This window comes from Poecilia reticulata, chromosome 11 (genome assembly GCF_904066995.2).
Source record: "Poecilia reticulata chromosome 11, P_reticulata-male-v2, whole genome shotgun sequence".
Lineage (NCBI taxonomy): Eukaryota > Metazoa > Chordata > Actinopteri > Cyprinodontiformes > Poeciliidae > Poecilia > Poecilia reticulata.
In genome coordinates, this window is record NC_088840.1 from 1716366 (window position 1) to 1738119 (window position 21754).

At 39.4% G+C, this 21754-nt stretch overlaps 1 protein-coding gene across 1 annotated transcript in view; it reads left to right on the plus strand.

Annotated features, from left to right (window-relative positions):
• Positions 1-21754, plus strand: part of col28a1a (collagen, type XXVIII, alpha 1a) — a 48897-nt gene that overhangs the window by 2039 nt on the left and 25104 nt on the right. Inside the window, exons 3-17 of the mRNA XM_008421231.2 lie at positions 2913-3478; positions 3604-3624; positions 3754-3813; positions 7287-7340; positions 7440-7484; positions 9778-9804; positions 10085-10129; positions 10225-10269; positions 14890-14943; positions 15039-15107; positions 15676-15744; positions 17638-17706; positions 17793-17861; positions 17952-18020; positions 18116-18184. Of these exons, the coding sequence (XP_008419453.2) occupies positions 2913-3478; positions 3604-3624; positions 3754-3813; positions 7287-7340; positions 7440-7484; positions 9778-9804; positions 10085-10129; positions 10225-10269; positions 14890-14943; positions 15039-15107; positions 15676-15744; positions 17638-17706; positions 17793-17861; positions 17952-18020; positions 18116-18184 (1331 nt within the window). The remainder of the gene's footprint in view (positions 1-2912; positions 3479-3603; positions 3625-3753; positions 3814-7286; positions 7341-7439; positions 7485-9777; positions 9805-10084; positions 10130-10224; positions 10270-14889; positions 14944-15038; positions 15108-15675; positions 15745-17637; positions 17707-17792; positions 17862-17951; positions 18021-18115; positions 18185-21754) is intronic.

Below are 21754 nucleotides of genomic sequence, written 5' to 3' on the forward strand. Positions count from 1 at the left end.
TGGTGACCCGAGTCTAACTCTGTAAGCTAAAATGAAAGGAGTTGAATTGCTTCATCTAGATCAGGGTTTAACCTTCACCTCAAACAGGAGAGTTCAGGTATTTTAGCATCTCGTTATAAGTGACCATAACATATGGACCATGACTACAAGACTGAGATCCCACATGCCAGCATTAAAATGGCCTTCCCACTACAGATTAGTTGGACTTTATTTTTGGTGTATTTGTGGTGTAATTAAGATGAGTCATCCAGAGGAGCCTGAAATTGTGTTGCTTATCTGCATTAAAAGGAATCCGTTAATTTGGTTTGGGCATTGGATCAGGCTACTTCCTGTAAAGATTTATTGATCATTTCCTACTGAGGAAGTTCCCTGGGCAGAACCAGAAAACAGAGACAGACTGAACACCTACTGAGCACCTTGTGATTGCTGGAAAGCATTGATTGGAAGTGGGAGGTCTGGTTTTATCCCTGGGAGCTATACCCTGATGAACGGACGGGAAAAATGAAGTGAAAAGCAGTTTTTATTCTTTGTTTGGAAGCTCCAGGAAAAGTTGTGATTTCAGTTCTAACTTAAAGGAGGTTTTTTCAACTTTTAGCTTTGCAGTTTGTTCCAACACTGAAAGGCATCACCTTGTTTAGTTCTAGTCTTGGTAACAGAGAAAGAAAAGATCTTTGATAACCTAAATAGTCTTGTACAGTCAGGAAGCTAAAATTAGATAAAATAATTTTAGCTGACAAAATTGCTGAGGTACTGATTAATTTTTACAGACCATTAATATAATAAATATAAATATGCACCAGTTTTTCTGTGAGGAAAACCTTTCATATAGAAATGTTTTTATGATGTTGGCAGCAGATTTATCAACAGTCTTTATTGTTCAACAGATTCATAAAAAAAAAAATAAAAAAAAACATTAAAAAAATGATGGTACCTGTAGCTTAATATTTTGTTCTGCCACCCTTTAAGGCAACCACTGCAATCAGATGATTTCTGACTGAGACTTCTGCAATGATGTATTACATCTTGAAGTTCACCTTTGATGTTTTTGGAGATTGTTCTGGGCTGTTTTCCTATTATCCTTCTCTTCACTTCAATTTTCCTGTTGTGACCAAGGTTAGGGAGGTTGGCTACCATCCTGTAGACCTTAAACTTCTGAATAATATATACAACTGTAGTCAGATGAGCACCAAGCTGCTTGGAAAGATTCTTCTAGTCTTTACCTTTAACATTCTGGTCTATCATTTTTTTTCCAATCTCCTTCCCTTCCCATGATTGATTTTCACTTTAATACATTCCCTTCACCAAGCAGCACAATGACTATGTGTCAGTCTTTTAATGGGCAGAGTGACTGATTACAGGTTTAATGACACCTGGAAAACAAATAGTGGACAGACCTTAGTTTAACATGCTCCTATGGTGAAATTGATTTCTATCTTTTCAAGAGGTGCCATTACTTTTGCCCAGGCCTTTTTTACTAGTTTACTAATCGTAGTTTTTATGAAAGATTTTGTTGAACCACAATTTAAATGCAATTTCTGATTTCCATTGGTTAATTTTCAGTAAACTTTTATGTATTTATTTATTCAGTTTAAAGTTATTTCAGTGACTGTTGTAGGTTTTTCAGTCATCAACAGGGGGCCAGCAGCAATTTTGTGCAAGTGTTCACATGGAAGACGCTGTAATATTCCGAACTAAATGGAGTATAAACAATGAACAAACATTGCTCTAAAACACAGACTTGAGGAAACCCAAACATATTTGTTTCCTTAGATTAATAATGACAAATTACAAAATGCTTCACACAGTACCATTAGGTCCCACACATTTTTCACTCAAACTGCTGGGACGTAATGACCTCCACTTGATCATAACGTCCACTTAGAATGCGGCCCTGCAATGGAGCAAAAGACACACAGAACGTTTTTGTTGCAGAGAAAGAAAAGTCTTACTTATTGGTCCAAATTGTAATGTTTGGTCCATAAAGGGAAGGATTTTGTGAAGTTGGCAGCTGCCAGAAGTGTTATTGGAGTTAGTGTGTGACAGCATTTCCTTTCCCTCACCATCTCATTTGGGTGGCTATGTTTCACACAGTCTCAAGCAGTGTTTTGAACTGACAGCAAAAAAAAAGATTTTGTAGACATTTCCAGAGATATGTAATTCTGTTTATTTTCTGTGGTCATGTGCTTCACATGCTACCAGTAGGTTCCACATTATTTCGTGTAAGATTTTTGGATCTTTTCCAAATCCTGGTTTCATCTGTCGAAGCGGATTGTTCCGGAGGTTGAAGATGATTGGGTTGTAACGTTGTAAGTGATGTTGCCATTTTCTTTTTTGAACCAAAACATATTTTTCCTGGCAACCCTTCCACACACGTCAAGCTGCTTCAGTGGTAGTTTTTGTGCTTTTACAGTCACACATCTTAATATTTAAACTCCTAACTGAGGCTTATAGAATGTGGGATGAAGCTCCTTAATCTCAAAGTATTTCACAGTGTGACGTTGGGTGAAACTTACTGGAATGTCCACTCCTTAGATGATCAGCAGCTGTTTTAAATGTCCATTTGTGAATAACTGTCATGAACTTGAAATTGTTTAGATATGGCCATTTCAGATTTATGGCCAGCAGTAGTGGTGTCTGATGATAGATATAAAATAGTGTAGCTATTTTTGATTATAGACCTTTTTATAAACTGATGTGGACTGAAACCATTTAGCTCTAAAATGAGTGGTCATCAGCTTCAAGAGGCTGCCTACTGTTGAAGTGAATCTGTTGGCACTGTTTCACCAAACAATATCAGTAGTAACAGAGAGTGACTCAAAGGAATTCAATCATATTTGACCGGTGGAGCCGCAGTTAAATGTTATTGTTTCAGTACTATTTGAATGTAATAAGACTGTTTTCTCTCTGGCTAGCCTTGGCCTGCCCAGTGGATATCATGTTCATAGTGGACAGTACAGAGAATGCCCAACCTGTGCTGTTTGAGCAGCAGAAGACATTCATCCTGCGCTTCAGCACCAAGCTCATGCAGCTTCACCCTGCAGGCTGGCGTCTGCGCCTGCGCCTTGCTGCCCTGCAGTACAGCAGCAAAGTATCAGTAGAGCATAACTTCAGAGACTGGCAGGACATGGATGTCTTCCAGAGTCGGGTGGCCTCAATGACTTTCATTGGCCATGGGTCATACTCTGCCTATGCTATCACCAATGCCACCAAGATATTCAGGCAGGAGACGTCCCCCAGTGGTCTCAGGGTGGCGCTGCTCATGACGGACGGAAGAGACCACCCTCGCAGCCCCAGTGCCATCACAGCGGCTGCAGAGGCCAAACAGCACAACATCAGGGTGTTCACCATCAGGCTGTCTGCGTTGCCCAACCCAGATACCATGGGAACACAGCTACGATCCATTGCCAGTGCCCCCCCACAGCAGCATGTGCTCAGTCTCTCTGACAGCCAGCTTGATGAAAAAGTCTTCAGTGAAATAGTGAGTAAATTTGCTGTGGTGGAGAGGTCTTGTGATCTTGTTCCATCACAAGTACTATGATTTTATTCATATTTCCATTTTTTAAAGGACAGATATTTAGAGACTGATTCTTTTCCTTCTTGCAGGATACAGTTGTTACAACAGGGGTAAGTAACATTAGCTCTCAGATTATACATATTTTTCAGTCAGAGACTCTTTGCATCTTTGATTACTATATATTTACTATATATTTACAGTGTGTCGGTTAAGATGTGTTCTCTGTATCTTTATTTCAGTGCCCACAGCCAAAGAACTGTAGGTGTGAGAAGGGGGAGAGGGGTCGCCCTGGCAGTCTAGTAAGTATGCTGTTGTTGACATGTATCATACTAAGTAGGTTAGGGGCATTTCTGCATGCTGCATGATCTTAAGGCCTTTGTAAATTAATATATAGAGAAACACCGCCCGCCTAGTTATGGTTTAGTATTCCACATTACCCTGAGATTGTCTGCTCTGCACTGGCTGTATGTTGGATTTTAAGATTTTTCATTTTGATCTTTAAACTTATAAATGATCAGGCATTTTTTTATTTATTTAATAGAACTTATAAACAAGCATATTTCCAGAAGAAGACACACCAGTGGCTTCTGGACAGGACTCATCTTGTGACCAGAGTGTTGTTGTGTTGTTGCTCCAGAACTCTGGAACTATCTCCCTTTTATTGTAAGAATGTCTAATACTTTGTGTGAGGATTATGGTTTTCTAGTACAGGCTGATCGATAAATTCAGTCATCTGGTGTCTTGTTTTTCCCTTTATTGGTTAATTAGTCCCTGTGTTATCGTGTTGTACCTTTGATTGTACCGTCTCTGTCGTGTCCCCTCAATGTTCCTGCGTGTTTTTAACCTCTAGTGTTGTGCTCTGTCTTTGAGGGTCCTTAACAGTTGTTTGAGTTTATCTGAGTCTTGGACATTCAGTTTTCTGTGCTACCTGTTCTCAACACATTGTGTCAGATCCTGCTCATAGTTTGACATTAAAGAAAGAAGTTTTCTACCTCACCCTTGATCTGAGTGCTGCGGCTCTTCTATAACACTACAAGTCATGACACTGAATGTTTTTTAAAAATTTTAAATCCTCATCTTTTCAAGGTAGCTTTTTATTCCAGTTGAGCAAATATTGTTGGGCTGTGCTTTTCATTCATGCTATATTTATTTTTTCTGTCTTTGGTCTGATTGATTGTACTTAATTTTTTCTGTTCAGCACTTTGGTCACTAGATGTGTAAGATGTTCTATAAATAACATCTTACACATTGATTGATTGATTGATTGATTGATTGATTGATTGATTGATTGATTGATTGATTGATTGATTGATTGATTGATTGATTGATTGATTGATTGATTGATTGATTGATTGATTGATTGATTGATTGATTGATTGAACAGCACAAATGAAAGTTAGCATCTTCCTTTTATCTGAAGGTTGTGGCTGAGTGGGTAAAGATGGTTCTGTCAGTCTAGCTCAGCTGTTTGAGAAAACGTATTGGTTCAGATAAGTTCCATGGTGTCTAAGCTGTCATATATTGGCACGTATAACATATCTATCTATCTATCTATCTATCTATCTATCTATCTATCTATCTATCTATCTATCTATCTATCTATCTATCTATCTATCTATCTATCTATCTATCTATCTATCTATCTATCTATCTATCTATCTATCTATCTATCTATCTATCTATCTATCTATCTATCTATCTATCTATCTATCTATCTATCTATCTATCTATCTATCTATCTATCTATCTATCTATCTATCTATCTATCTATCTATCTATCTATCTACCTACCTACCTACCTACCTACCTACCTACCTACCTACCTACCTACCTACCTACCTACCTACCTACCTACCTACCTACCTACCTACCTACCTACCTACCTACCTATCTATCTATCTATCTAATCACATGTGGCTGTTGGCGCCAGACCAGCTGGTCTGAGGGCTTCAGAAACTGGTGAGCTGCAGGGATTTTCACACGCAGCTGTTTCTCAGTTTACAGAGAAAATGTCCACAAAGAAGGTCTGGGACATGTGTGCCAACTGAGAATATAGACAATGGTGCAGGACAATGGATAGGCAAAGGTAGCTCAAAACTGCCTGCTACTTCCAATATATGGCAAATACCATCCAACCTGTTTAGTCATGAAGCAGATGGGTTACAGCAGCACACACTGGGTTCCACTCCTATCAGCTAAGCACTGCTACAATTCCTACAAACTCACCAAAATTGGACAATAACAGATTGAAAAACGTCATTTGGTTGATTGAGCCTCAAATTGAACTGTAACATGAATGAATGATGATCAATGTGCCATGAGCTCCAAAATCCTGTTAGGTTTACCTAATGTGTAGTCAGAGAGTGAATCTGTTGGCCTTTCTGATGCTTTTAAATGCAACTAGTTCTGTAGCAACTTTACGGCCAGGTCTGCAGGTGTCCTTCATGTTCTTTAGAAAAGGGTTTAGTCAGATATTCTCTCATCCAATCAGGCCACCAGAATAGCAATTCTGGTGGCCTGATTGCAGGTGCAGCTGTTTGATTCTAATACACTGGGGGATAAACCATGAGCAAAGCTCCAGCTTGTGTTGGAGACAAGTCACAGTCAGGTCACTGATTTAAATGTACTTTTTGCCATGTGTACATTAGACCTGCAGGTATTGAATATTTCCGTTGTTGGCAAATTGGTCACAGTTCTTACTATCATGCTGTTATTATTTTAACTCACATTTTAACTAGGTTCCTTGCTAGTTTCTGTTCTCAGTACTGGTACATGCTTTTGCTAAAACTAAAGCATGTACACCATTTGCTGTACTTTGTAGTGTGTGGAACCAAATATACAAATGTAGAACAATTCAGTCCAGGTTTGACCAGCCCGTATGTTTTAGAGTGTGAACTGAAGCTGAACAAAAGTTGAGATTACTTCTAAGAAGCAGGGAAATATCCCTTTACTCAAGTATCGCATTGGAGGCATACTCAATGTCATTTTATTCACTTATTTATTTATGGATTTGCTAACATAACTGAGATGGTGTTTGGTTAGCAAGCATGACTTGTTAGGTCTTATTTAAGCTCTACGGTTCAGAGGATAACAGGAATGTCAAGTATCTGTCCTCCTGATGCAGAACTCAGTTTAAATACATTGGGAGTGTCTGATTTATTTAAAAAAATATATACATTTAATAATAGCAGTCCAAAACAGAGGCAGCTGACTGCTGTCCATTGCTCTACAGTGTGGTTCCCAGAGATTCGGTTCCCATGTGCAGGTGTACTCTGCTTATTGTGGTGCTATGTATTCAAGGCATGTTGCAGTCCTCTCCTTTCCTCCAGGCTGGACTACTGCGATGCTCCCCTTGATAGCAGGAGCATTCAGAGGGTCCAGCATATCTAGAGCAGTGCCAGCAGGATGCTGACCAGGGAACACAGATGACCAAACCACAGCCGCCCTCCACTCTGTCCACTGGCTCCTGTTACACATGAGGACTCAACACAAACTGTCTTCTCACATATCAATACCTATATGGCAAGGCAGCATTCTACATTAGGGATCTCATCAAATTTCCAACAACCATTAGAAACATTCTTCATTCCAAAGACACTGGGATCGAGTGATCCCAGTGTGTTTTTTCCTTTGCCTGTTCATCATTGGTAGACATCTCCACCATGCTTCCATTTTCAATGCTCCTATGTTGCAATAATACCAGGACAAATGATCAGTATGTTTTGCAGTCTGGAGTTCTTGGCTGCATAACTGATTCTTTTCTTTGATTCAGGGGAAACCAGGTAAGACAGGCTTGGATGGTGCTCCAGGTCCAAAGGGGTCTCAGGTAAAGTTTTATCTGTCGTCATTTTCTGTTGTTTATTAGCTGGATCAATCGATGAAAAGTTGTTTGACGGGTTGTTTTGTTTGAATTCGTTGAATTCAGGGTGAACCTGGTACTAATGGGCGTCCAGGAATCTCGGGTCTTCAGGTATTTCAGAATATTTCAATCTTCTCCTGCTACTTTCCTATGATGGCATTACTAGCTAGGATAGTGGTTCTCAACGTGGGCGGTACCGCCCCCTAGGGGGCGTTCAGAGGACGGCAGGGGGCGCTGGCGGACATTTTTACAAAAGGGGGGCTCTGGGATGCCTTTGGGGGGCGTTTGGTCGAAGGTAAACTTTACACCTTAAATGCACAACAATGCACAACAAGTTTAGACTTTGAGCAACTTGGTAAAACTGTATTGTGTAACATTAAATCATGCTTGGCTGAAACTGTATTGATGGCAGCTCTTCTTCCATTCAGTGTTTGTAGCTTCATGGCGCAGCTTCGCTCCGCATCAGTTCAGCGTTACACCGGCTGATGGCGCTGCTGTGATTCACTTTGTCTGGTATTTATGTAGGCTATGTTTTGGCAGTTCTGTGATCATGTCAAAGCAGCAATTTATATTAAAAAGTGTTTTATTTCCGTTCGAAAGCTGCCCGCTACCATGGAAGAACAACAGAAAATCGCTCTTATAAACATGTAATTACTAAAATCACGATACCTTCACTTTGTATCCCTCTGAAAAATGAACCCATTTAAATAAAGAAATCCCTCTATGGGTGATACCACGATAGAGAGCGTTCATCTTATAGCGTTAACACCTTTTAATGCAAAGTTGCTCTAAAAGTTGCATTAAAAGTCCATTAAAAATGCCAATTTTGCATGATTTTGTAAATAATGACAATTTAATGCAAAGTTGGCATTTTTAATGGACTTTTAATGCAACTTTTAGAGCAACTTTGCATTAAAAGTGTCATTCTTTACCGAATGACAGTATATTACAACAGTCATAAATATTCATAAAGACTTCTTTATGTTCATGACAGGTGTTATGACATGTTTAAGACAGTGTCATGTCAGTCTTATGTACACCCCTTCAAATAAAGTGTTACCCATGATGCTCATCTAGTTATTCCTGGACTGTTCAAAAAGTCACCATGTTTTGTGATGTCTTAATGACCAATGACCACCACTTCTTAAGCAAGCTCTGCACTGATGGCAACAATGTTGTATTGGGCCTTCTTCAAGAACAGACCATTCAGATGCTCATCGGAGCCTTTTGGACATTCAAAGTCATGTGCACAGCAATTAAACCCTCACCATAAAGTATGGTTCAGGATTTCAGGTGCAAGAGTATCAGCAGGATTTTTTTTTGTTAACACAAGCAGGCAATAGTTTTAAGCACATTTATTCCTGTTCATTTTCAAATTCTCTTCTATTTATTTATACATCAATAATTCACAACAGAAGTCATCCCAATATATTTTATAATACAAGCAGATTCAAATCATATGCACTTTTACAGGATCTGGTCTTATCCAGTGAGAATATTGTTTTGCTAGACAGTAATGAAGCTCTGACAGCAGTGAGAACTTTCAACAAAAAACTGAAGCTACAAAGTTTGCAAAGCACAACATCTGTGTGACTGCCAGCTACTGTCAATGCATGAGCAGAACTCAGGCATTGACAGTAGCTGGTAAGAAACACCAGACCAAAAGAAGGATTTGGATGACCCAACTCTTGGCCCAGAGCCACCTGGGAATCTGCCTGCTCCTGACAGCAGCTTCTAGCTCTGGCCATTTCACAACTCCTCCTGACTCAAGTTAAACTCTGTGCCACAAAAGGCTGGGTTCTGGTTCGCCTCCTACTCTGACATGTACAACTGAGCTACACCAAATGTAAAAGAGGATATTTTCTGTTGAAGCAGTGTCAGGAAAGGCAAAGTTTTTCTTTCAAGGTCAGCATAGCATATTCATATCTTCATTCGTCCCTCTTTGAGGTGGCGGGTGGAAAAAATCATGACATGAAATTGTAACTACATTAACACAATATTAGGTTTAAATTCTGTCAACACTTCAGACCCCTTAGTACAAACCAAGTCTGAGACAAACCTGGCTAAGAAAACAGCAATAACTCAGTAGTTACGTGGTTTCTGTTGAAAGATTATATTACACACAAATATTCCACCAATATAAATATTTAGTCATTTTCAGGTTGAATTTAGAATGTGTAAAACTTGTTAAAATGTTCTGAGCCTCTGCTAACCTTCCACAAGTCTGGCAATTCACTTACTTTCCTGCAAAGTCAGCGGTATATGTGTCCACTACAGTTCAAGGAACTGGTAATAACATTAAAGGATATTACTTCAGGAAATCTGAACTACTGCAATGTTTTATGATAATGTGGCTTGTACAATATGATGGAAAACAAATAATGTAAGATGGTTCTTTTGACAGGGAAGATCTGGAAGGAAAGGTGAAAAGGTATGCATTTCTAAATAACATATTTATGGAAAATTTTGACTGGAACTATGTGATGCATATTTCTTCATTACAAGCACAAAGAGCACATTTTGGGCTCATTTGTTTGCAGCTATGTCATGTTTTAATCAATGGCTTCCCATCATAAACAAATAAGTTCCTCATTTAGATATCGTAACCAAAAAGCAGTCAGCGCAGCTTTGGTTTCAGTTGGTTTGACTTGAGTCAGTGTCTGGGTTCAACAGATGTGTTCTCTCCTCTGCTGTCTGTGTTCATCTTCCAGGGGGAACGAGGCAAATTTGGAGCTTTTGGTGCAAAAGGAGGAAAAGTAGGCATTATTGTTGTGTTACATCAATAAACTGTTATGATAAAGGCTCACTGAAGTGCAAGGAAAAACTGAGATATTGTTTTGTTTCTCCACAGGGTCTGGCTGGACCTGCTGGATTAGCAGGCCGTAAAGGAGAGGAGGTGATGTCTAAATAATATTATTACTTTGATTAACAATCTTTACACATGGTTGCAAATTATTAATAATCAATCCAGTACATTCCAGAGTTGTGACTCCTGGATGTTGAATTTAAGGAGGGTTTGTTGATATACTTAATAATGAACAACCTTTGGATTTAAATGAACTCAAAAAAAATAAAAGTAATACTTTCTTTAGAATTGAGTTGTATCATTATCTAAACAATGCCCTAGACAAAAGATTATGCAAAACATTTTCTCAGATGTTTTGCATAATCTTTTGTCAGCATGCAAGTTTCAGCTGAGCACAGTAAAAAAAAAAAAAAAAACAGACTTATGATCATAAAACAAGTAATCTAACTATGTTATTACCCAAATTGATCCAGTGCATTTTTGTGGAACTACAGATCAGTAAAAAGAACAAACCGAAGGATAAGGTCTGTATTACGAACAAAAAGATAGGGAAAAAAAATACAATGACATCTAGAGCAATAATGACATGTACATACAGTTAAAAACAGTATTTTTTTTGTTGTTTGACATGAACTCAGATTAAAGTCTTTGTTCTTGCAGCAGTTCTGAAATAGACCCTCTCAAATCCCCTCACCATCCTTCCACACTGAAAGGCAGCACATCCATCAGCTCTTCATCATGGCTGGACTATACAACCAGAATGTATTTATGTCAAATTTAAATCATTATAATTCGTATAAATGATTAAGATGAAGACAGCAGCACTGGGATCAGAATAAAGCATACATTATTCACCTTTTTCAGCTGTATTACGAACAATACATTTCATCATTTGATCTTTTTATCTTGCAGTGTGTTTTTTGTAAAACTGAAGACCAACTTGTTTATTAGCTTAAGTGCCGATACCTGCTTTGTGTGGAGTCTTAATGTCCCCATTAGGGCTGTAGTGATACAATAATCTCACGATACGATACAATGCACGATATTTTGCTCATGATATGATATATATTGCAATATTCAGCAAACGATACAATTCAATGCACTTTTGCGATTTTCTGAAAGATTTTAGAGGGACAGAGTGATTTTGGTGACATTTTGTGACTATTATAGAGTTGGACTGAATTAATTTAACTGAGAACTGACTAAAAGCACCAACTACACAATACCTGGCTCTGGTTGGACATGGACACAGACTTAAAGTCGACAGCTGGACAAAATGAATCAAAGAAGTGGTGAGAAAACATGTTTCTTTTAAATGAAACAGTACAAACTGTAGCTTACATGCATTTGTAAAGTAAATAAAGTGCACCAAGTACCCTGCTCTGAATAGTTTGATACTTTTTTAACCTTGACACTTCAAGGTTAAAAAACATCTGAAGGAATCACTCTAAACCTGATGACCGAATCACTCTCCCAGCGAAGCAAGCAGTGAGTGAGCAAGGTGACAGTTGGATGTTACGATACTTGTGGATGAATATCGATTTTTTTTTTCTAGGAAAGAAAATATCAATATATATCACAAAATCGATATTATTACACAGCCCTAGTCCCCATGAGTCTGGTGCCCCCCACCCTAGCCCTCCACCCACCATATACAGTTTGGGGGATTTGGATTTTGTGCTGCTTGTATGTTACTTTTACCCCCCTTGTGTGTTGTGTTTTTCTTTTTATTGGTTAATTGATTCCATCTTAGTCTTCTTGATGGTATTTCCTGTGCCTTGTTCTCTGATTATGTTCCATAGGTATTTAGTCTTTCATTTCCTTATTCTGGGTTGTGGGTTCCTTGTCGATGCTGACTGTCATTTGAGTTACCAGAGCTACCTGTTGTCGAGCCTGTGTCCGTTCGAGATCCCACTTGAAATATTAAAAAAGCTGAGTTTCATTACCTCTATCGGTTGTCTGAGTGGTGGCATTCTTCTCAACTAGTGTTATCTCTAACCAGCATCATCTTCTCTGGTCTCTACATTGTCCAGTTCCATTGAACTCCCATCTTACCTTTGAATCTCATGTAAACCAACTCTGCTAAATCTCCTTCCATAACTTTATAATGTTGCCAAACTAGGCTCCACTCTCATCCTACCAGATCAAACTGTACCTTTGGGTCTATTAGACTGGACTGTTGTAATGCACAGCTCCTTACCATGTGTACCAAGAGTCTACAGAGGCTCCAATATGTCCAAAACTCTGCAGTTAGTGTGTGAACATGTGAACACATTACTCCTGTCCTTCACTCATTTCACTGGCTTTGCATCTCTCTACTCACTCATGTATGTATGGACATTCTCCGCCTCACCTCTGAGAACTTCTCCCCCTACAAAACACACCATTGCATGCATCCAGAACCTGACTGGGCCCCATGGGGACAGAGCTTTCTGTCCCGCTGGTTCTCGTATGTGGAATGACCTTCTTGATACGTTGAAGGCACCACAAGCCACAGAGTGCTTTAGAAAAAGGACTAAAGACATTTCTATAGTAAAACATATCAATCTTTTAAAAGATTTTTAAGACCTGTCTATAAACATTTTGAGATTTTGATCATGTAGCATGCAGTACAAATAAAATGTATTATTATTAAAACTCAGCATATTAAAAGTTAGAGTATAAGGCATGACTTCCTGGACTCCTGGCAGTCATTGAAGCAACCATGAATTGATCTGTATACTAAAAATATTCCAAGGTTAAATGAAACTAGGTCAGCAAAAATGTCCCCAACCAAACTGAGTAAAGATGTTGCTATGTCATTGTTCCTTGTCTTCATGCAGACAAGGTGCTAAAGTGAAGGCTTTTCTCCATAAAGCATTTTAGTCCCAAGTTTTAGTGGCAACTGAGCTTTCTCTGCCAGCAGGAAACAGACTCATTTGGTTGTGTGGAGTAATTGAAAGATTCCTGTCTGCCATGTGCGCTGCAGACTCTTAGTTCATCTCCTGCTCTGCACTTGTGGAATGTGAGATGTGGATTAGGTCTTATCCTGTTCCCAATGTAGCCTTTCTAAAGCAGGGAATCCAAGCTTCCAATGTTTAGTTGGGGGTCTTTGAGCCGACTTTGTTCCAGAGGATGAGGATTTGGGCATATTATCCATTCCCTGTCTTTTTAAATGGTTGTTGCCCCTTTCAAGGTCACTGAAACAACAGGATTCATCATCACAGTTCCACAATGTTCAGTGTTAATATAGTCTGCCTCTAGTTCCCAGGACAGTCACTTACATCTGCCGCCAAAGCTTTATTTAGGTTTTTTGGTTTGATGTTTATCAAGTATCAAGTCTAGTAGACATCTATGGCAGAGTTATGAGAGTTTGATTTGTCTCAGTGAAAACCAGACAGAAACTTTGTTTCTGCTGGTCTGCTCTAACAGAGGGAAGGTGGGAGAGCAGAGCAGACGACCAATAAACACCAGACCACTGTTTTCACAAAAAGATGGGAAAAAGTTTGTATCCAAAATCCCCTCCTATGTGCATTAATGCTTTCAAGGATTGAAATTATTTTCAAAAAAATACATTAAATAAGAAATTAAATAAAGATCACCAATTGTTCAAATAAAACTTCTTCCCAGTCATATGACTTTACAGTGATGAACAGCTATCACAAACTTTGTTTCTGCTAATGGACTTTTAAAGCTGGTGATCATTGTTAATAGTGAAGGAAATGTTATTCCACTTATTAATGGAACTTGTGATTTAAAAAATAAATAAAATCCTGGCTTTGGTCTTTCTGTGGAGTTTTCATATTGTACGTATGATCCTTCTGCTGCTTGACTAGCGATTCCAAACTGCCCTAATTTAAAAGTGAGTGAAACGAGGACAAACCCATGTCTGCAAAACATGGGTTTGTCCGGGTTTGACTCTGACGATTATGTCACTGACTCCAACAAATGTTTACATACAGTAAAATAAAAATAGCACCATTCATAAAATTTGTTTAAGTATAATATAACTCACAAAGCAAATAATTTATGACTTAATTTTTTTGTTGCTGTCTGGTCCTGGAGGACAGAAATCGTAGATCTCTCGTGTGAGGTTATACCCTTCTAAATCATCCAGGTGGCAGTAATGGCTCACTTTAAAGCTTCATTTGTTACACAGGAAAGCAGCCAAGGCCAATAAAATCAGGAATGTGGTAGTGAGAACATTTTATTGCTCTAATGATTGCTTATAGGGACAGCTTGTTCAAAAGGCACCCTCAAGGTATTCCTCAAATTCAAATTAAAAAATACTTTATTAATACCAAAGAGAAATTAAATTATATTACAGTGTAGAATGTCTCATGGTGACTAAAGCTGACTCATGTCGCAGCGTGAGGGTGTTGCAGGTGGACTATGAGAAGCTACTGAATGAGTTTCAGGAAATGGATAGAAACAATTTTAAAGATGTGAAAAACAAATAATAGACAAAAACACCCAAACCTGACTGAACCTGATCAAATGCACAAGAAGGAAAAAGACAGTCAGAGTACGCTTCTGCACTTTATGGGCACATTTATCGATTGTATGTTATGTGTAATTTTGATGTCATTTGTGTTTGTGATTGAAATATTACATGAATAAATGAATTAAACTAAGAAAAAAAGGCGACTTCATTTGCAACAGCTTGCAAAGAAAGCATTTCAGCATGCAATGCTTCTTGTTTTTAAATTTTCGCTTTGTTCTGTTTTCCAGGGAGACAGAGGGCCACCAGGAGACCCGGGACCAGAGGGACCATCGGGGCCTAAAGTAGGAAAATTATTCAAAAAGTCTTGGATACTCTGAGTTTATTTTGCTCCCAAGCTGAGGTAAGATTCAAATCTTCCTGTTTTTTGTTTGAAAAGGGCGATCCAGGAACAAGGGGGACACCTGGACCTCCAGGAGAAAATGGTGTTGGCTTCCCGGGTCTCAAGGTATTTTATGGCTTCTTTCAATATTTGAATCAGAAAGCACTTAGTTGTGAGGGCTGGGAACATGAGGCATGCATTTAAATATCCATCCATCCATCCATCCATCCATCCATCCATCCATCCATCCATCCATCCATCCATCCATCCATCCATCCATCCATCCATCCATCCATCCATCCATCCATCCATCCATCCATCAATCCATCCATCCATCCATCCAGCATGCATGCATGCTGGATGGATGCATGCATCCATCCAGCATAATAATGGATGGATTGTCCCTTAGTTCCAGAACTAAGGGACAATCCCTTAGTGGGGTCGGGAGGGCTGCTGGTGCCTATCTCCAGCTAACATTCCGGGCGAGAGGCGGGGTCATCCTGGACAGGTCGCCAGTCTGTCGCAGGACAACACAGAGACAGACAGGACACACAACCATGCACACACACACTCACAAATAGGGAGAATTTAGAGAGACCAATGAACCTGACAGTCATGTTTTTGGACTGCGGGAGGAAGCCGGAGTATCCGAAGCACTGAAATATCTCCTACCTATAATTAATGACTCTTTCAGGGTGACAAGGGAAGCCAAGGAAGACCAGGTTCACTTGGTCCGATGGGTTCTGGTGAGCCGGGAAGTCAGGTCAGTTGACAAAAATAAACAACACTCTGACAACAGCTAAAGAGAATATTACTTCTCTCCAATGTTTCTATTTGTTCTCAGCGTTATGCTGTTAACACATGACAGTTCTTTGAAAAATTATTTGGTACGGCTAGTTTCCTTTGTTGTCACACTTATTGTATAATGCTTCAAATTTACTTCAAAATTTGAAACCATTCTTAATATTAGGCAAATATAACCTGAAGAAAAAACAAATTCTGTTTTCAAATTCTGATTTTGTTTGCTAAAAGAAAAAAGCCTCTTGGATGTTTGTGAAAATGCCGTTGTCCCTCAAACATTATAGCTGTGTGATCCACATGGAGGAACCACTTCCCTCCAGTGTTAGTGGCAGCTGCCACTGAGTCTGCTGCACCATGTGAAGGAGCTCTGCTCCATTATTCTTTGCAGAACTGCTTTAATTCAGACATGTCTGAGGGTTTCTTGGCCTTCGATGTGGATGTTGAGGCCTTTGTTGTATTTTTTGAGATATTTTGGATATATTGGATCATTGTTCTGCTGCAGTCTGCTCGAGTCAGCTCTCCAGGAAAACAGCACCAGACACCATCATCAGTCCACAGAATAGTTCCCCAAAGTCTTTGGGATCATCAACATGTTTTTTGGTCAATGTGAGACAGGCCTTCATGTTCCTCTTTGTCAACAGTAGTTCTGACCTTGAAACTCTCTCATAGTGCCATTTTTGCCTATTTCTTTCCATGAATCATGACCTCTGACCTTAACTGAAGCAGTGAAGCCTGCAGAGATTTAGATTTTAGATCAGGGTTCTTCTGATGAAGTGATGTTATGCTGAAGGTTCACTGCTGTGTCGAGCCTTCCTTGTTCTGTACTTTCTGAACTATTTACACAGTTCAGACGGCAGCTGATGGAACCATTCATTCTTAGTTCTTTCTTTTTATTTGAACAAGTGACAGATCATTCAGTTTTTATAAAGCACCAATCAGGAATAAATGTCCAGAAAAGTGTAAAACAACTGAAAACCCCTTTAAGTCAAACTCACCTGTTTGGAGATGTTGTCAATAATAACTGGAACATTGATCAAGGTATTTTATGTGTATTTGAAGATGATCAAATGCACAACATTGATAATGACATTTGGCAAATTGTAATGTTTTTTGATTGTTTCATAACTGGTTACTTTATTATATTTATATCATGTGAAGCACTCTGCACTGCCTTTTTGCTGGAAGGTGCCGTAAATAAGACATGATTTGACTTGATTTAAAATTCTAATAAGCAATGTAAATGATTGAAAATCACATTGTCCCTTTAAGTTGCATTTGTACACAATGTGGATTTGATTAACCCACAAAACTAAACTCAGCCAAACCTTCTCCACTCACCCAAAACCAAACTGAGAGCCGTTCCACTTCTATGGGACTCCATCACTGACCACAATCCAATCCACTGGCTGTTTTAAAAAAGATCTTCAGACATTTGTTTTAACAAAATGTTTGGTTCACTTTCTGAGGTATTTGTTTTGATCGCTTTTATTTATTCATTCATTTAATTATTTTTATCCATTGTAGCTACTTGCTTTTGTAGCCTTATGAGATACAAAGGAAATTATTATTAAAACCTATTATTATTATTATTATTATTATTATTATTATTATTATTATTATTATTATTATTATTATTATTATTCAAATTAACATTTTTTGCCTCTTAATCGACTGGACACATGTCGCTATACACTCTTCAGTTTTTTCTGCTGAGGTTGCCATTTCTTGGAGTTTTACTACTCTGATGAAACATTCATGTTAACGAGGCTTGGTCACTGTTACAAACTGTGTGCAACAGTAAACTTCCACAGGAGAATAATGTCTGGTTTTGTTTTGTACTGGTTCTAATGTTCAGGGTCCGATGGGGCCTACGGGAATACAAGGGTCTCGTGGTTTCCCTGGTGAAGGTCTAGTAGGACCAAAGGCAAGTTCATTGGAATTTGTTAAGTCAACCTGATCTTTAACAAATAACACAAAATGTGTCTACTCACAGTTTTTTGTGTGTTACAGGGTGACAGAGGGTATGAAGGCCCCAAAGGCAGCCTGGGACCCCCTGGACATGGGCACAAAGGTGATAAGGTATAATTAGCCGTGGCTGAACTCATAGCTCATGTTGTATAAAACTGAAAAGTGTCACAGTTTACCATATCACACCATTCTGACTGGCAGGGAAACACAGGCGCTCCTGGGGTTCCGGGATTGACCGGGGCACCGGGTTCAGGGGTCCAAGGAGAAAAGGCAAGGCCAACGAAAACTGTACATTCTTCACCTCTATATATTTGAATTTTAACATTTTAAATGTAAATGTTTAAATGTTTTTCCCTGGCATTTAGGGAGAACAAGGACCCATTGGCCCCCCTGGTCCTAGAGGACCTCCAGGGCTGGCAACAGCTGGGTCAAAGGTCAGTGTCAGAATTTTATCTAGAGTTTTTACAGTAGTCACCATAACATCGGTCTTTACACCTTTCTGGCTGTCTGTGTAAGTAGGTAAGTCAACTTTGTTCATACAGCTATGGAGAGCCATTTCAGGCAAAATTATATAAACAAATAAATGGGTGAAATAAATTTAAAAAAATGAGTAAAATAAATCAATAAATGAAGAAAATGAGTAAAATAAAAAAATTTGTTAAATTAATTTTTTTTATTAACCCAATTTTTCATTTATTTATTTTTCATATCAATTTCTCAATTTCTCTTTCATTTGTCTATTTTTTTATTTATTCCTTTATCCATTTACCCATTTTTCATTAATCTATTTTTCATGTAACCACTTTTCAATTTCCCTTTTTCATTAACCCAATTTTTCATTAATTTTATTTTTCAGATTATCAATTTCTCAATTTCTCTTTTTCATTTATCTATTTTATTCATTTAATCATTTTTCATGTATCTATTTTTCATTAACCCAAATTTTCATTTATTTATTTTTCAGATTATCAATTTCTCTATTCCCCTTTTTCATTTAACTATTTTTCATTTGTCCATTTTTCATTTATCCCTTTATATATTTACCCATTTTTCATTAATCTATTTTTTAATTTAACCATTTTCAATTTCCTTTTTCCATTAACCCAATTTTCTATTTCCCAGTTTCATTCATCAATTTCTCATGTATCCCTTTTTATTTACCACTCTTCTTTTATCTATTTTTCATTTAACATTTGTTTGGAAAAAAATTATTTTCCCATTTTCCAATTTTCCTGATTCATTTAGTATTTCCTTATTTTCTTATTTATCACATTCTATTTTCCCAGCAAAACTTGGAAAAAGAGGGGAAAGAATAAATGCAAATGAAGAGGGGCATGTCATCAGGCTACAACTTCCCCTATGGACCTTACCACAGGGGCCGCGTTTCATTGGCTAATGCCCATTTTACGTCACAGCGCAGCTACCACGTGCATGACCGTCTCACAAACGCAAGCTACAGTGGTAAACACATGCTAATGTACATTGTTGACTAGCAGACCGGCAGAAAGTTTTTGCGTCAGGAGTCGAAAAAGAAGGGTTCTCCACTGTCAGTGGGGTATCTGCACAGGCGATGTCAAGTATCCTGATCGTATTTTTGGAACTAAAATTCACAGATTTCCAAAATCTGAAACGGAATGCCTTGCTTGGATCAAAGCTTGTGCACGGCCGCATTTGCAGCTCAACCATCGTAGGATCAATAAGAACAAAGGAGTGTCTTCTGGTGTGAGTATTATTGCTTTGCTCTCTTTGTGTTTAGTGAATGAAAAAAGAAAGTCAATAATAAACACATCCATTATGAAAACCTTTTAGCCAAGTACAGCATAATGGCAGTACTGATACATGGTAGTACTGATACAACTTCTACACCTTTAAGCCTGTACCGCATCTGACATACATTAAAGATTTTATTTTACCTGAAAAGGCTTTTTATTAAACTGTAATCATATTAGCCACGCTAGCACCGAGTACCGTGTATCAGGGCTAGGCACACTCAAACATTTGCCAACAGAAATCACTGGTTTCAAAGGTAACCCTCCAAACCATGAATGCCCGACTTACCCAGCCTTGCAAGAACAATAGGCATCAGCGATCTTGTCCACAGCTATATTTATGCTGAGGTTGTGAGGATCTGCTGTTTTCCTCATCAACCAGTAGCATTTAGCTGTGACGCGCACAATGTTGGAGGCATCGCGTGGCTCAAACACCTTAATGTCGTCCAAAAAAAATGACATGAACTTGTTAGTTCCCCAGTCCATTGTCGTGGCTGATATTATTTGAAAATCCGGCAGAAATGCTACACTAATCGACTCAGAAACGCTCTGCTGAGAGTCAGTCGAAATGAAAGACGCCATGTTTGCATAGAAACTAAGCACCGCAAGGCTTTGTTTGTGAGATATGTAGCCACGTGGAACTTTCGAGGGGCATTTCTGGGCGGAGCTTGGTAATGTCCATTGGTTGGTTAGCGTCGCACTTTGCTTCAAGAAATATGGCGATCTACTAACGGGTTATCAATAAGCTGAAGCTCATTAACTTCCTTAGAAAATAGTGTTATTACTCCTGACTTTATTTTTCGTGTGGCCACTAAGATAGAGCGTGTTTCAGCTGGCGGCTCTCATGGACTCAGAGCTTCACTGTCGGGGGTTTTTATAGTTTGGACGAAGCGGCCGCTGAAGTTGGCTTACGATTGAAGGTTCGGGACACCTTCGTAGCTACCAGCTGTGATCCAACTATAAGGAGCAGACTTTACTGTACATCGTAAGTGAACTGCAATATCCAGAGACAGCTCTACGGAGCATCGAGCTGAATGGGAGTGGCAAGCCTTGGAGATCTGCATCGGAGGCCATCTTTCAGACATGCACCACTGCTGTCCGTCCAGGAGTCCTCCGGTTGCCCAGAGGTTGCACGGTAAGCTAACGCTGATGTTTGTTTTCCAACTACAGTCATATTTAATCAATAGAGCTGCTCAATTACGATAGCGGAAGGTTTTGAGCTGATCTCGGGAGTAGGTGACAAACTGAACACCGCCAGGATGTTGAGACCAGCACGTCCTCTGATCTAATACATCTTAAACAAGGTGTTGCGCCTTTCTGTGCATTTCGGTACCATTACCAAAATAAAAAGTGACTCAAAGACCCTGATGAGCAGAGCAGAAGTTTAAATTGGCTAATCAGCCACCGCTGTATTCATGAGAGGAGATGCTTGTTAACCGAGAAATAAATATGAAGCCTGGAAACCTAATATCTTAACGGACTGAATCCGTTGTGTTTTTATCTAATCTCTGCTGGGTTTGTGGGGCGCAGGTGGTTGCCACGGCAACAGGTTGATTAAATGACAAAGAGACAAAAGGTAGGAGAAGTGACGATACGTGAAGGGTAAAACTCGCTACATTTACCTCGTTATGTGCACGAGGTGAAGGAGTGTAAGGCGCGCTGAAGTGTACGGGAAAACATCATCGGCGCGCCGCCCCCTCCAGACGGGGTTTTGGCGCCCCCTCTGGTGATGCGCCCCTATGCGTTGCATACCCTGCATACCCACTTTTTGCGCCACTGCCTGGACAGACATCAGCGGTGCATGTCTGAAAGATGGCCTACGATGCAGATCTTCAAGGCTTGCCACTCCCATTCAGCTCGATGCTCCGTAGAGCTGTCTCTGGATATTGCAGTTCACTTACGATGTACAGTAAAGTCTGCTCCTTATAGTTGGATCACAGCTGGTAGCTACGAAGGTGTCCCGAACCTGGACATAATATAAGGATAGACGCCTCATGGACCGCTCTCGTCTATTGTCGCTGACGGGATTTAGGGCGGCCATCCTGGAGCGGTCCACCACTCCCCTCAGCTTTATGTGTTTAGCAGGCACAATGAGGTATCATAGCATTTAATCGACCGATGCATCCATTTTCTTTACACCCTTGTCCCTTAGTGGGGTCGGGAGGGTTGCTGGTGCCTCTCCAGCTAACGTTCAGGGCGAGAGGCGGGGTCACCCTGGACAGGTCGCCAGTCTGT